Source organism: Castanea sativa, chromosome 11 (assembly GCF_040712315.1).
Source record: "Castanea sativa cultivar Marrone di Chiusa Pesio chromosome 11, ASM4071231v1".
Lineage (NCBI taxonomy): Eukaryota > Viridiplantae > Streptophyta > Magnoliopsida > Fagales > Fagaceae > Castanea > Castanea sativa.
The window spans coordinates 50668675-50685511 of record NC_134023.1 but is presented as its reverse complement, the minus strand read 5'-3'; the positions used below and the strand labels follow the sequence as shown (position 1 = coordinate 50685511).

At 33.6% G+C, this 16837-nt stretch overlaps 1 protein-coding gene across 2 annotated transcripts; it reads left to right on the top strand.

The window, feature by feature from the left end:
• The first annotated feature begins 4353 nt into the window (after positions 1–4353).
• Positions 4354–9522, top strand: LOC142617685 (UPF0481 protein At3g47200-like). Of its 2 annotated transcripts, XM_075790638.1 has the most exons (3): positions 4354–4430; positions 4783–4822; positions 7959–9522. In XM_075790638.1, the coding sequence occupies exon 3, from the start codon at positions 7982–7984 to the stop codon at positions 9308–9310; it is 1329 nt and encodes a 442-aa protein (XP_075646753.1). In that variant the 5' UTR covers positions 4354–4430; positions 4783–4822; positions 7959–7981; the 3' UTR covers positions 9311–9522. The 2 variants fall into 2 exon arrangements, with proteins under 2 accessions (XP_075646753.1, XP_075646754.1); XM_075790639.1 differs by lacking the exon at positions 4783–4822 and having other exon boundaries at positions 4368–4430.
• Positions 9523–16837: the final 7315 nt, after the last annotated feature.

The window sequence follows — 16837 nt, the reverse complement described above, 5'->3', positions numbered from 1 at the left end:
CCTCACATCTATCATGCTCTCTCAATACACTCGATTTGAGACAAAGTTTACCTCTCTCCAAACTCAATTGGATCAAACCCAAAGGAAGCTAGAAGAAGATAATGACTAGCTATTCCATGACAAAAAGGGGGAGATGGTGCTTATGAAAGGAGGAGAGCTATGATAGGGGGAGAGAGCTAACTTAAAGGGGGAGCAAGCAATCAAACAAACAACAAGGGTTCTTTTTGCTGTTTTAGTTTATGTTCATATTTCATCTTTTAAGCTTATGTTGTGTACTTAACTATGTTATAATACTCTTTAAGTACCCTTGCTATTGTAACTAAGTACTTTTAGTTAACGTTTTGTATTTTCTTTAGTACTCCACTCTTGTGCCCTTGTTGGATCTTGTATCCTTTATGCAATTCAAACCTAAATGCTTCGTGCTTTAGTGTTCTTACATTAGTTGAGTGTTGGACATGCAAATGATACTTTACATTGAGCTTATTTGCTTGCATGTCTGGATGTTTATTCACCATGTGAATGTTCATTGTAGTCACTAGTCATAGTGATTGTTCTTGTATGGTTAAGTTATGCTTAATTATCATATTCATACTTGCTTGAACTTATTCATTGTCATAGTCATATTCATTGTTGTCACTAGTCATAGTGATTGTTCATACTCCATATGCATTCTAGGTTTTTCCGCTTACAATGAACTTAATGTGTGCATTTTGTGATATTGTTTTTAGGGAATTTGTTCATATGTTTCAAGAGTTTAACAGATATTGAATTAGGTGTGAGTGAGTTTTGGCAACTATTCCCAAACTCACACTTTAAGTTTAGAATATGTTTTAGGGTTTTGTCACGAAATAGCCAAAGGGGGAGATTGTAAGGTTGAATTTATTCAACCATGTGTTGGCTTTATTCCGTGCCAAATTTGTTTGTAATTCAGCATTTAGAAACCCTGTATTTAGGTGAGAATTATGTAAAGGTTGTGTGTGAGAGAGTGTGAAGAATTGATCAAGAGTGTGCATCAAAAAGGCAACTCACGACTAACTCGCAACTAGCCACCTGCCATAATCAGGCACACGTGTGGAGCATGCAGGAAGTTGAAGGGTCAGGACAGCTGGATCACTACAAGATAAAAAGTACAGTTTGACCATTTTGTTTTCTGGTGATTGGAAATCACCACTCATCCCAGTCGCGAGTGACTCGCTAAAACACATTGTTTTGTAGAAAAATGACTTTTCAAATTCATTCTCATACCCTACTATAAATACCCTTATACCTACGAAATGTAGAGAGCTTCTAGAGAGAATTTTAAGAGAGAAACCCTAGAAAAAAATAAGATTGATTCATCCACAATCTTACACATTTGATTCTCCAAATTCCTCTACTCTTACCCTCTCCATTGTCATACCCTTGAGATGATCTTTAACCAAATCCTTACCTCGCCATATTCTCATCAGTGAGAAGATTATTTGGTGCTTGGGAAGCAGTTCAAGAGAGAACCAATTCATTAGGTTGATGCAATGGGCTTATTGCGGGATCCGGTAAGTTAGAGAAGACAAGGTTACGCTTAAACCTGTTGGAGCAAGAAGCTTGGAGGGCTTAGGTGCATCGGGTAGATTTTCAAAATCAATTGCTATCCATGTATCCCAACTGATTTCCTAGTGGATCATTTTACCGCTTGGAGGGCAGCAGAGAGGTTTTTCGTCGAGTTCTTTGATTTTCTCTTCAATAACACGTGCCGGTGTTATCTTGCGTTTGCTTCTCTCTATCCCTTACTCTTTGCTTTTAATTACTACTGAGTTGTAATTAAAATATGGCTTAGAGTAGTTTGCATATTTGGGTATAGCTTATATTTATCTTTCCATACATATATTGTTTGAATATAAGCTTGTGAAGTAAAATTTGAATTTGGGGTCTAAATATTCACAAGTGTTTTATACACTAAGTGAGCTTTCAGATCCATCTACTCAAGGAAAGTCTATACTATTTGATCTTCATCACTTGTCAACTGTTCATACTTCTTGCTTTTAAGCTCAATCTTACTATGTTCTATCTTAATTGAAAGGGCATGTTGAACTCATGATTGAGACATTACTATTGGATATGACTCCTGTTGTAAAATAGCGGAAGCTCAAATTACCAAGATTGATTGTGAAAATATTTTAGGCTTGTGAAAGATCTTCAAACTAACAATAGGAACAAAGAAAATTAATCCAAAAGAAGATAAACACAGAACACCAAGATTTACATGGTTCGGCAATAGCTTACATCCACAGGCAACGACGAAAAAATTTCACTATAACAAATTTGAGATAATACAAATTGGTATAAAGGCACTCTCACAAACCCAAATCCCAAATATACCCAAATAGATCTCTCTCAAATACAAACCGAAGAACCAAAGGTTCACAAATACCAAATACAAATACCAAATGTGAGTTGCGCACAAACCAAAGAGAGAGCCACAAAGCAAATCCAAAAGTTGCAACGCACCAAAAGAGAGCAAATCACCAAAATGCATAACCAAAACCAAGCGGCAACAAACCTCTCTCACTATTCCAAATTGCAACCCACAATAATCAAATAACCAAACAAGAGAAAGCCTCTTTTTCTCACACCACTTTCTCACTCTCTCTCTAATTTTCCATAGTAGCACTATGCTTATATAGGAGACTTGAGTCAGCTAGTATATCCAAAATCAAGGACTAGACTTCTTTTCCACACACAAAAGGAGAATCACTCCTATTCCAAAAAGAATTCCAAATCAAGTAGTAGAAAAGACTTCTAATAGAGATTCATAACTTCAAACAACAGTAACCCAAAAGGAATAAAATTCTTTTATTATCCAAATCCAACAAGGAGTCGAGCTCCTAATTCAAGCCATATTCTACAACTCCATGATTTTCTCGTACCATAATTTCCCCCTTTGAATTCCTTTGTATTTAATTTTGTGTATAAAATCCTCCTTGTAATAATAATCTCATTCATGTATCATGTTCCTAAGGATCAATACACAAAACCCCAATGTAAAGGAGTTTCTCCATTTCTTTGTTTTTCTAAAAGAAAAATGGAGCTCTATGAAGGTAACAATGCCATAGGAAGTTATTAAGAACATTTCGATGCGAAGTTTGGTGGGGGTTCATCTCTTCTTCCACAACCATTTAACTGGACAGAAATAATCCTTTAATTACTATTAGTTTTATGCCTTGAGAATATAGAGGTTATGAACTTTTTGGAAACAAAACTTTTCCATTCACGCTAGAACATCCAGCAAAGGCAATCAAAACCACCTTGTTTGGATTTTTTTTTATTTAAAAAAAAAAAAAAAAAAAAAACACCTTGTTTGGATTGAGTTAAAAGATGGCTGTAAGTGTAACTGTGCAAATGGGTGAACCAAAACATAGAGTTAAACTAATCCGGTTACAAGACTTTTTTTTTTTTTGGAGTAAATTATATGGTCAACAATCTTGAGATTTGTGTTAATACCAGTTAGATCCAAAACATTTCAAAACTGATTAATTTAGTTCTTAATCACTGTGATAGAGAGCAGAAAAATAATAACAGTTTAGAAATCAAATTGGTCAGTTTTAAAGTGTCTTGAATTTGTCTAGTATTAGCCCAAAACTCTAAGGACGTTGATTCTATTTTACCTTTTTTTTAATATTATTATCTGAAAGATTTGGGCCCTAGGTTAAGCGAATTGTCTTTAGCCAACTGTAGTTCCTCTCACGGTGGACAAAAGCTGTGGACTTTGTGTCCAACTGTAATGTGTTCCGCAAGTGAAGATAACCAATTTGGTATATGTCCCTATCTTGATCATGTAGGACCGAATTCGGTTCCATGAGACCACTTTAAGCAATGAATCTAAATAAAACCAAAGCTAATCATAAACTCGATTAGCTTGGGACATCATCTCGAAATTTAGTTGTTGATGTGTTACGTGTAATATACATTCATTCACGGACACGGTTTAGGTTGAAATTCTATGTAAAATCTGCATGATCAGTAATGCACTAACTATAATAATTTTGTATAACTGGCTTTTGGTTTTTAAATAAAAAAGATGCCACAATAAGACCGTGGAAGCAAGCTAAGAATGTTCTTCAACTATTTCAAAGTGATTGGTGGTTGCTTTTTGGAACAAAATGCTACTTTAAGAAATTAAACTACTAGAGAAATAAAAGTTTGTAAAAAAAAAAAAGTGAAATTAAAGATTGTGAGATGTCGGTAAACTAGTGAGAATTACGTTGTCCGCACTATAACGTGATTTGTGCTTGTATGTCTGAGAGAGAGAGACATAGAGGATCACAGATTCACACATACTATAAGTCTATAAATAGGATTGCAAGAAACAGTTTGGTATCACCATCGAGAAACTCTATTATATAAGTGTGTGTACTCAAGAGGTGCTCTCAAGTCTCAAGGCTGCTACTATAAAGGTTAGGTTATTTTGTAGTGGTACTTCAGTTATATAATATATTATAAGCATGTTTTAAAAATTCTATATACTACTTTCGTGTTCGTGTGTTCTAATTAATAAATATTACTGTTTCCTCAACCAAAAAAAAAAAGAAAAGTAAAAGCATTTATTTCTTTGGTAAGGCTTTCTATTATTGAGAATTTAAAATTTCCATTGAGTGTAATTTAAACTTCTGCCTTTTTGAATTTTTGATAAATTAGATCTATTGTTTTTGAGACAAAGACAAATTAGATCTTATTATTCAAATAGCCCTAAAAATTTAATTTTATTGAAATCTTGAGATTTTAATGTAAGTTTATTTCGCTTTTCAGGAGTAGACGCCAACAGTTGAAATTATCACTAAAATAAATTGTAAGTTTATCTTCTTTTTTCTTTTCTTTTTTAAATTACCCACGTGACCATTAGAGTAGAGACTAGAAAAGAAAAGTTCACTAGTTTTAACCATGATTTGATACCATTCTTTTTTTTTTTTTTACAGTCAGATACCATTCTAATTTAGTGCAAGACGCTCTAAATTTAAACTCATATCTTCTAGGTGAAAATTTAGAATCCCATAAATTATGGAATTTGAAGTATCACTATTTATCAAACTCCAACATATATAAAACATATAAATTTATATGTCACCAATTACCCAAAAAATAATTAAGATAGTTATTTATTAATTATTAGGGTACTGGCACTAATCACATCTATATCATGTCAGTTGTAAAATTTATGGTAGTTTTAACATTTTTCAGAAACTAATATTAATAAAAATTTATAGTAGTCTTTTTCATATTTCACAAATTAATAAATATTATATTGGTGAGTTCTTGGAATTTTTTTTAACAAAATAATTTGATAAATAAACAATGAGAGGTGAGATTTGCTTCTTCTCATAAAGAAGAGCAGTCAATATAATTGAGACGGCTCTTTAATGTTACATATAAAAACTTTTAATTGTTGAAAGTGGGATTTTAATATTTACATATAAAATTTAAATAATGATTCTCATATAGCATTATTAAAAATACGAGGGATTATCAAACTTTTGAGGGATTTTAAGGTGATAATTTTAAACAGTATTTTTTCTTATATCAAATTATTAAAGAATATGTATTTAACTTTTTATAATTATTAATAATATTAATTTTTGTGTGTGTTTTATATAAGGAAATGGTGTCCTAGCTTTCGGTTTGTCTATTTCATTTCATGTATTTAATTTTTGCTAGCATCTCATTTTGAATTAATAATATGATTAATCAATTTAATATTTCTCACAAAATTGATGGTCTTCGGTAGGATTTATTAGTATTAATTTTGAAAATTTTCTTTATGTGGAAACAATTGTAGCAACTTCTAATAATACAGTTTTGTTGGTGATACATTCATTTGGAAAAAGTTTATACATACATACATACATACATACATACATACATACATACATATATATATATATATATATATATATATAATTTAGTTCATTAGTTAGATTATTTTGTTTTATTTGTAAACTTATTTGTAAACTTTTAGTTATGCAGATAAATATAAATCACCAATATTTTCAGTTATTAACAAATTTATTAATAGACCTCTTTGGAAATTCTCTTATTTTTCTTAATGATTTATTTATTAGAGATTTTTTTCACTAATTATATTTCATGATAAGTTAAATAAGGAAAGTTGAAAGATTGTTTTCCAACACATTTAAGATTGCTACTAAACATTGAAAAATGAAATAGTTTTATAGAGAATAGTTTTTGAAAAATAACTCTTTTTTTTTTAATTTTTTATAAAACTTTAAAGTTGAAACAAACAGATTTTTTTTTTCAGTTTATATATTTTTGAATATGATCTTATATATCTATATTTTTGTAATAATATAAAATGATTTTTCTTTTTACTTATGGTTCACTTCTTCTAGTTATATTACAACAAAATTTTTTAAAAATCAGTTTTTTCATGTCATCCATTTAAATTATTATTTAATTTGGTTTTTAAAGTAACAAATAGTAATAAGCTATGTATGTTTAAACTTTTATTTTGAATTCATCATATTTCTAGATAGAGAAAAATAATACTAAAAAAAATCTGGTTAAATTAGATTTTTATCCTCTAAATAAGTTCTAATTGAATTAGATAAATTTTCTAAAAATTATCTAATCTAAAATTGTATTCTTTTAATAGTTATTGATTAAATGTGTATCATATATGAGTAGTTTTTGTCAAACATGCAAGAAAGGACCCAATAGAAGTCCGAGCTTAATTTCAAGAAAATTCAAATGTTCAATTGTGTAAGAACTTTACTAAATATTGCTCCAATTATTTGATACTACTATATTCTCCATTTACTCTTTTTTTTTTTTCATAAATTCATTTACTCTCAAATTAAAATATTTAAGAAGAAAAATATTTTCTTGCTCTAATTCGATCTTGTACCTTCCTGGTATAAAGTTACTTAATTATTGAAGAGTTTTGTAATGTGCTTGAAATTTTATGTTTCTTGGCACAAGATAATGTACATATCATCATTTTGTAATTATTACATGTCAAATTTCACATGAAGTCTATATTCAAATTGTGTTGCCTACATTAAAAACTAAAATCATTCTGCCATAACAAAATCGTTTTTTTTTTATTTTTATTCTGCTGCCATAACAAAATCTTATTTGCTTTAATGTTTTATTTTTAATCATATAATATACAATGGTGCGGTTAATAGGAAAAGTTTCCTATAAGCACAATTACATTGTTTTTTTTGTAATACAATATAAAAATTTTATTCTAACCTAATCTAAGTGTATATATATTTAAATCTCCTTCCTAGAGACTTAAATTCCAACTCTTGCCTCCCATACTCCACAAACACTTATACTTATAAGTAACCATCGCACCAATTATTTGCAGACGTAATTACGCTTTTTCTTAAGACAATAAATGTTTGTTTATTAATTTTTTAGATAATTTTTAAAATTCATTTTCCTAATTATATTATGTGTTTTTCTCTTATATAATTGAACATCTTCAAGTGAGGATCGCCCTAGTGGCTTTTAAATTTTTTTTGCAAGTTGAAGATAAGCATATCAAGCCATGAGTGCTAAAAAAGGTGACGTAATTGAAGCTATTTTAAATGGTTACTCTTGGAATAAGACATAGAATTAATGATGTTTTTATTGGCCAATTCAGTCCCATTGACCAAATTTTTTAAAGAAAACTAGGGTTTTAATCTCTCTTTCCTCTTTTGTTAGTTGAGTAATGCTACAACTATAAATTATTTTACAATTTGTTAATGTGACCAATGCATACTAGTTATTATCTAGTCCTATCATTAACATCATTTTTTTACTTATCAATAATCATTCATTACATTGGCAATTTGTAAAAAATGTTGTAAAATTGTTTGTAGCTCTAGCATTTTCTATGTTATAATACTAATTGAGCTTTCCACCAAAACAAAAAAAAAAATCCATAATAGTTCTAGTGATTATTGTTTGTGTGTTATTAGGAAAAAAAGGAACTTGAAGATTAATGAAGATGGAGCCGACTAGTGCTACTGGTTCACTTAAAAATGATCTTATGTGTGAAGAGCTGATCATTGAGGTTCCACTAGTCATGGAGCCAGCCCAGTGGCCTGAGTGTTGCATCTATAGAGTCCCTAAGAATCTTCGCCAAATAAATAAAGAAGCCTACAGTCCAAAGCTAATCTCAATAGGCCCTTTTCACCACGGTAAAGAAGAAGTGAGGGACACGGAAAAGCTGAAAGTGAGATACTTGAAGGAATTTTGTTACCGGACTGGAAAATGCCAAAAAGAAATAGCAAGGGTCATTGAAGAAAATGAAGTAAAGATTCGTCGTTGTTACGAAGAGATCTTTGATATCAGCAGTGAAGATTTCGTGAAAATGGTTTTATTGGATTCCACCTTTATCATTGAGCTTTTCTTGAGAGCTAATGATGAAAAGGATTCTATGTCAAGTAAACCATTGTTGGATTGCCATATACAGGCAGACTTGATATTACTTGAGAATCAGCTTCCATTCTTCATTCTCGAGGAGTTGCATACGAAATTTTCCAAAGAACAAAACAGCGATAATTCATTTTTTATGCTTGCCAGCAAATATTTTACTTCGTCTATAGTGCCAGTTAAGAATAACGAAGTAAAACATTTCACTGATTTGATTAGATATTCTCGTTGCCCACGGTCAGAATTAGAATTCAAAGACAGAAAATGTGATCTATATAGTGCAACAAAGCTACATGCTGCAGGAGTGGTATTCAAAGTGAATGACAAGGAAGATTCACTTGACATAAAATTCAACAAGTGCCAGCCCTTGTATAAATGTCCATGCCTCACTTGCTTATGGCTCTTAAATTGGTTACCATGCTTGAAATGCTTTTGGTGCTTGGAACGTATGCAACCTTTGTTGAAATTCTCAAGCATCATGATAGATGATGGAGCCGAAGGCCTTCTCAGAAACATCATGGCATTGGAGCAATGTCATTATCCATCTGAAGCTTACGTATGCAACTATATGTTGCTATTGGATTATCTTATCGACACCAGCGAAGATGTGTATTTGCTGGTTAAAGAAAAGATTATAGTTAATCGGTTAGGCAGCAATGAAGCAGTTGCCAATATGGTAAACAAACTTTGCAGTGAAATTGTGGAAAATAATTCTTGTTACGCTGATCTCGCTCAAGGCCTTAGTACGCACTATAACCAATGTTGCAACCATAATATGGCATCCTTGAGAAGTATCTATTTTGCTGATGTTTGGAGAGGCACTGCAACTATTGTTGGTCTTATAGTCTTTGGATTCACTTTCTGGAATACCATTAGGCCTTATGTAATCACATAGATACAGTCCATTGAGTTTGAACTTGTCGATTCGTTTAGCTTTGTGACAGCCTTTCATCAATTGGCTTGTCTACCCTATTCCCTATATTTGGGCACTGTTTGTTTGAATTGTTTTTTTTATTTTTTATTTTTATGAATGGTTGTTTGAAATGTTGTTTTGGCATCTATGAAGAGTTTGTATTTCAACCAATAATAAAGTTCTATTCTCTGTCATTTTGTATCCGTTTGCTACAAATATTTTAATTTAGCTTTTACTTCATTTTATTTTTGTACAATATTTTAAAATGTCATTTTTCACTTAATGTACGTACAAATATAATTTAAATCACCTTTAGCAAAAGACCATTAACAAATAAAGTTTAAAAAAAAAATCATTGTTTCTTGCGAAGGTAATGCCTAGCTAGCATAGATTTTTTTTTTTCTTTTTAAAAAGTAATTTCTACCAAGCATAACTACCTTACATTTGCATAAATAAATGTTAATCATATAGTGTCTAACAAAATTTAAGATATGATTGTTATTTCCTCTTCTCGCATAAATAATTTGATTAAACAAAAAAGAAAATAGTCAATGTGGTGTTTGATTTTTGATTGGCATGCATCCCAATCCTTATTATTAATCCAATAGCATAAAGAGAGAGTACAGAGATGTTGTCCTGAGCGCATTGTTTTGATAACTTTGTTCTTCTTTGTACATTTTTAGACCCCTTAAAATACCAGTTGATTAATCTAGTTATTTAGCCAAGTGATTACTTAGATAAATTATTCAGATCTAGGTTAACACAAACAAATCATATCATATAAAGAGTGCAAAAAAGTAAATAATACACGAAATGATAACCTAGAAAAATTAAACTGGTAAAAAACATGAGGAGGATTTAACTTAGTTATCCTCAAGGTAAAACAAGATCCACTATAAACAAATTGAAATTTTACAATAATGACTTAGACCACTAACATCCTGTTGCTACCTCGAGTAGAAAACTTACTACCACAACCATGTAACAGCTTCAAGTCCACGGACTACTTCTTTCTCAGATCCACAGCATCTACAAGTACACCACTTGTTTTTCTTTAAACTCTTGAAACAGTAACTGAAGCGATCACCAAGCTCTCGACATTAATCCTGATCTTGATAACCCTAAGTGTGTATGAAGGTAAACACTTCTAGATCTTATAAGAGATTTACACACACATCATATCAACAATGATAGGCCAAAAACATATTGACCCCTTGTGATAAATTAATTGATTAATTTGCCAAGTTTATTAATTAATCAAATTAACATGTAAATGCATGGTAGCACAAATAAATCACCAATAAACTAAAGCGCAGCAGAAAAATAAATTGACACGGTGATTTGTTTACGAATGGAAAAAACCAACACGGCAAAAACTCCACTGAGTGATTTTAAGGTCACTACTTCTGAGAATCCACTATTATCAAAACAAGCAGTTACAAGTAAAGGAATCCCAGTATCTTATGATGAAGATCGAGAAGCTCCTTGGTTACAAAACTCTACGGTGCACAAACACAGCAGCTTCTTCACAAGAAAGATGAATTAGGGCAAACTAGGTCTCCAGTTACAATTTTTGCTCTTGTGCAATTGTGCTCTTGTGCTCTTGTCTATGTAACCTAATACGGTTCTTAAAATAATCCTTATATATGTTTAGGGTTGTGAGAAAAGAAAGCTCAAACATACAATCACAGATTGGATGAAAAACAGACTCGAAAATCTGAGTTTCATAAATCTGGACAGATACCCTATCTGTTAAGCTGCTGTCGAGCCACGGGCTAGAACAGCTCTTCAAGGCTCAATAGATGCTAGTTATCGAGCTAGCTATCGAGCTTTAATGAACAACACTTTTCACAATTGAATCTTGGACAGACTTGCATGGCTTTAACACTTGGTCTTGAAACAAGGTTTCTTGAAGCATTAAACACATCCTAGATCTACCCAATTATAAGTAAAGTGCGTTTTGTCAAAGGATTAGCCAATTACATAAAATAGTGACATATGTTCCTAACATGTGATACACATATGTCCTAACAATCTCCCCATTTGGAAATCCGTGACAAAACCACAACAAACAAATGAACATATGAGAGGAGTCATAAATCACTCAACTCATACTCACTTGTTAAGTACAGTAAAATCTATCCTAACACAAACTTTTAAAAAACTTTGCAAGAAGAGAGTTCATGGCAAGTAGACTTTGACAACCTGTATTTCTGAAACACTTAAACAAAACTCATCAAGACATCTTTTTGTAAAACAGAAATAAAAGATTGCATACAATATATAAGAAACATGTGTATAAAGAAAAAAAAGAAACAACACATGTAAGGGTAGGTGAAAAACATGCATCAACATATATAAAGAATGTAAGTACAATATATGTCAAAATGGTTATAAGACCCATGTACAAGAGAAAATGTATCTAAAGTAGAAAGAAAATATACAAGTATCCTCACTACATCCCTCAATATCAACACTCCCCCTAACAAAAATTTCTTATACTAACTCTCCCCCAAACTATGACTACTTTCATAACCAAAACTACTCCCTCTTTTTGTCACAAGTGACAAAGGGTAAGAGTGTCAAGTAGACATCTCGTCAGCACTATAAGAGCTAGCATCACCATCATCCTTATCCTCAGAAGCCTCAAAAGTAGATGGAGGAGAAGCAACGAAGCCACCCATAATTGCCTGTCGTCGTGCAATACGACCAACACGGGTGTTCACCTGGCACAACTCATCATTGAGAGTGTCAAGGCGAGCATCCATGCACTGAAGCTGTGCCATGATGTCCTCGAGGGTGACACCGCTCATAAAAGGAGAGGGAGCAGATGTGGATGGAGCTGAAGGAGTGGGAGGAGCTACTGACTCGGACCGCCTCGACCAAAACTGTGCCTCGCTTTATTTAACAGTAGCGGCATCTATTTTACCCATGGTAGAAAAGTGGTCAGACACGGGAAAGGGAACTAAAAAGTGGCGTAAGATCCTCGTGATATCCGAAGGAAAGATGAGCTTATCACAAGTCACCAAATCCCAATACACATCTATGATAGAAAAAATGAAATGGCAAAGAAAATCTATACTAAGATGCTCAAGAAAGGAAAGCAAAAACTGAGCATGGGGCTCTATGATAGAGTTATAATGAGAGAGGGGATGTAAGACAAAAGTCATAACCATGTTAAGAAAATGCAGACCCTTAGCGAAGGTCGAACAGTAAGTGAACTGACGCTCACACCAATCAGAAGGGCACTTACAGAAAGCAAACATAAGCTCGTCTTTAGACACAGTCTTAAGACGCTCATAACCAGGATAGTCAGGATGCGCTCCCCTAGGGACGTGAAGCACTTCGGCCACAAGAACCGGAGTGACCACAATGCGCATACCTTGAACACGAGTAGAAAACTAATGTACTGAATAATCAAATCCAAGCATATTAGAGTAGAACTCCTAGATCAACATGGATGGACATGTGACCGAGACGCCACAAAATGACTCCCATTCCCTACTGTGGATGACAATGGGAAGGTCAGTGTCAAAGAAGTCCGACGAAATGACTTGGTGCTCCAAATAAATGCCTCATTGGGAAAATTTCTCAAAGAATTATGATTTGGCCGTCTCATCACAGAACCGAATGTGAAAGGGAGTAGGATCGAAAGAAGTGGATGCCCCAGAACGTAGAGGATTCCAGGACGGAGTAGATTTACGTTTAGGTGCCATAGAAGCAGATTAACACAAACAGAAGAAAGAAAGAGAAAGAAAGGGAATGCATGAACATGTGACATGCATATCAAATATATCAAATAACAGAAAATATATCAAAAAAGTGCCAAAAATATCAAATATATCAAAAATATATTGAAAAGAAAGGACGTATGCATATGAATACATGAACATGTGACATGCAAAGGTAATTGCATCATGGGCTCAGCCCAATCCAATCCTACCAGCACACAATCAGATAACATATATAATACACATCTAAATGCAAGAAAATATAGTTATAATGCACATGAAATGCAATGCATGAAGAGTTAAGATCATATAAACATAACCCAACCAAAAATTTTCACCAAAACTTCAACAATTTCAAAAAACCCCAAGTATTAAAAAAATCCCAAAATCTAGGTCAGAATGCATGAACATGTATGAAGAAAGCCAAGAAAAGAGATCATACCTATGAAAATGCAAGCAAATGATCAAGGAAAGAGTAAGGAAGATGAAGTGGTTAAGTTGAGAGTGTTTGGGAGTGAGAGAGATGAGAAACTGTTGAGAGAGATCGAAGAAATGAGATCAGAAATCGCAACGCGCATATATATAGAAACCTTATAAAGCTCGATCGATTGATATGTATCGAGGAGCTGTCGAGATTTAAAACGCATCTTCTAGCTGTCGAGACAACTATCGAGGATCTATCGAGGATCAAACAATAGAAATCTTTACAAAGAAGCTCGATGGATCGAGGATCTGTCAAGGAGCTATCGAGGGGACAAAAGAATTCCCGATCGATCCACATAGCTGTCGAAAGGTGTTGAGATTGAAATAAAGAGCAACTGAAGAGCTCAATAGATAAGCCAGGTGTCGAGGAGCTATCGAGATAGTTTAAAACAGTTTTTCAAAGAAGGAAAAAACACAAATATGAATGCAACCAAACAAGTAACTCAACCAACGATCCAATTAACATATTAAGTCCTCAAAATCATCCCCCAACAAAAATATTAAGCACATAGATCCCAAAACACACACACACACACTAAACAAGTCTAACCAATTTTATATTTCAAAAACAAGTCAAGACAGTTTAGTGTGCATATATCAACACATGTAAACCTTGTAATGGCCAAATCACATTGTATCTACACATGTACCAAAAGTAGCAAAGAATATTGCGTGTTGTGTGTGAAAAACATCGCAAGATTGTATAAGTGTATCTATGTTATGACAATGTGAGATATGAGTAAATCAATTTAATTCACACATGATCATAACTACTTGATGGAGACTATCACCTTCGAGGTACATCCTATAACTCTCACATCTCTTAGAATACACGCTTGCAATCATATATAAAACATTTTAATCTTTTTGCTTTTTATTTTTCTTTACATAATTTTCTTTTTAAGCAAATCATGCATGGACATACAAGAGATAGAAAAGAAATACCTAATTATGTTAAGTTTTTTGACATTGCACTTTTGCTATGCCGAAACATACAGATGTCATTTCATAATTGGTAGGCAACAGTGGTGAGATGGTTATTTATGCCTTTCTCTTAGGATTTTCTAGTCCTTCCCTTCAAAAAGAGTGATACGAGTGTTAAGTACAAGAGATTACTTAACCTTACTCATCACAAACTAAGAGCCATAAAGGTCACTTGCTTAGTTGTGCATAGAGATGTTCATCTAAGCTACAAGAGATACAAAGTTTAAAAAACTTTATTTCAATGGCCATCCAAGGTGCACAAGCACCAATGTACATAAGCACACACTGTTTTTGTATTTGCAAAATTTTCAATTTTTTTTATTTAAAAAAAAAAACTGAAAATAACCAACAAAAACATGATAAATTAGTCAAAACAATGCATAAAACTAAACTGACTGGAAAATAAGAAAGCAAAAACACACAAGTAATGCAATAAAAAATAGATAGAGAGAGAGGAAGTGATTAAATCAGTTAGAGCCCTTTTTCCTTCCACACCTTGGAAGAACCTTTACTTTGAGCAAAGCCTTGAACTGGCGGTGAGGGGGAAGAATTGAACCCGTTCAAGTTCGAAAGGAACAAAAGGGCTTTGAGAAGATCTCCAAGAGGTGCGAAAGAGGAAGGAAACTGATTCTGGTTTTTTGATGCAATCATGTTGTTGCTCTATTGAGTGGCTAACCACTTATAGCAATAAGGTCGAGTATGACCGGCTGCTCCACAATGATTACTGAGATGCTGCTTCTTCTGTTTAGGCTTTTGAGAGTTAGCCTTCTTAGCCCTAGGATTTTTAGCTTCTTTCTTGTCCTGCTTTGGGGGTGCTCTTGAGATGGATTTACCTTTGTCTACGTTCTCGCTAGTTAAATCAGTTCTGGCATTAATGTTCTCAATGTCAACATTATTACTAAGAGGAACAAAAATAGTAGTACTAGTAGAAGCAATATTAGGAGAAGAGAGATCGTACCCTAAACTAGTTCTATCAGAAGCAGATTTCTGAAGACTGAGCATCTCATCGAGCTTAGCGCTTGAATTCCTTTCTAGCTGAGCTTTGACTTGGAACAATTTTGCCTTAAGCTTCTTGGTCTTCTCAGCCAGGAAATTTTTCCCAAACCTCAGTGCTCTAATAGTCTGATTGGCTTCATTAAACTTTGTGGAAAGTTCTTCACACTCAAGCTTTACATCACTAAGCTTCTTGGTAGTCAACCTATACAATTTCGCATGCTTTTCTGAGACCTTGTACAAATTTGCATAGGCTGTATGGAAGTCATCTTGCTTATCCATCTTCTTAAATTTTGACTCCACTAAGCTTTCTTTGTCTTCCACATCTTCTACAATCTCTTCAGTAGGATTGACAGTGGCAGTGAAGGCATTCAAGATTCCGTCATCCTCATTTTCAGAATCATCTTCAGGTTCAGTGTTGCTTAATGTAGCAGCAAGTGCTTTGCTTTTCCCAATAGACTTGAGGTAAGTGGGCACTCCTGTTTCATGTGTCCAACGCCTTGACACCCAAAGCATTTAGGTCCTGAGGGAACAGTGTACTGACCACCATCCCTTGCATCCTTCTTTCCTTTGTCTTGGTTCTTGAACTGAGAAGAATTGGATTGCTTACGGCCCTTGTCAAAGCCCTTTGCATTGGCATTCTTCATGAACTTCTTGAATTTCCGAGTGATGTAGGACTTCACTTTAGAATCTTCATCGTCGGAAGACTCATTAGTGTCACTGCTCTTGGCCTTCAATGCCATGCTTTTGCTCTTACTTGATTTCTCGATCCTTGTCAAACCCAACCCATAGGTTTGCAGATTGCCAACCAACTCTGTCAAAGGAATTTTGTCAATGTCCTTTGATTCCTTAATAGCAGTGATCTTGGCATGGTATCTCTTAGGTAGAGATCTGAGCACCTTTCTCTCAATCTTGGGTTCTAGAATGGTTTCCTCAAGATTAAATGCTAAGTTCACTATATCCTTGAGCCTGACATAGAACTCATCAAATGACTCATCCTCTTCCATCTTAATCTCTTCAAAGCTTGTAGTGAGCCTCTGAAGTTTTGAATCCTCTACAGCCTTGGTTCCCTCATAGGTTGTTTGGAGAATTGTCCATGCTTCCTTAGCAGTTTCAGTGGAGGATATCTTCTTAGATTCCTCATTGGTAACTGCACTGAATAACGCATTCAATGTCCTGCTATTGAAGTTTTCCACCTTGATCTTATCATCATCCCAATCGGCAGGCGCTTCCTTAGGCTTGGTCTAACCTATCTCTATAGCTTGCCACACCTTTTCATCTAAGGACTGCAAGAAAGCTCTTATGTGTACTTTCCAGT

Bases quoted from the DNA above. Each gene is read 5' to 3' on its own strand.
- LOC142617685 (XM_075790638.1), top strand. From the start codon at position 7,982: ATGAAGATGGAGCCGACTAGTGCTACTGGTTCACTTAAAAATGATCTT.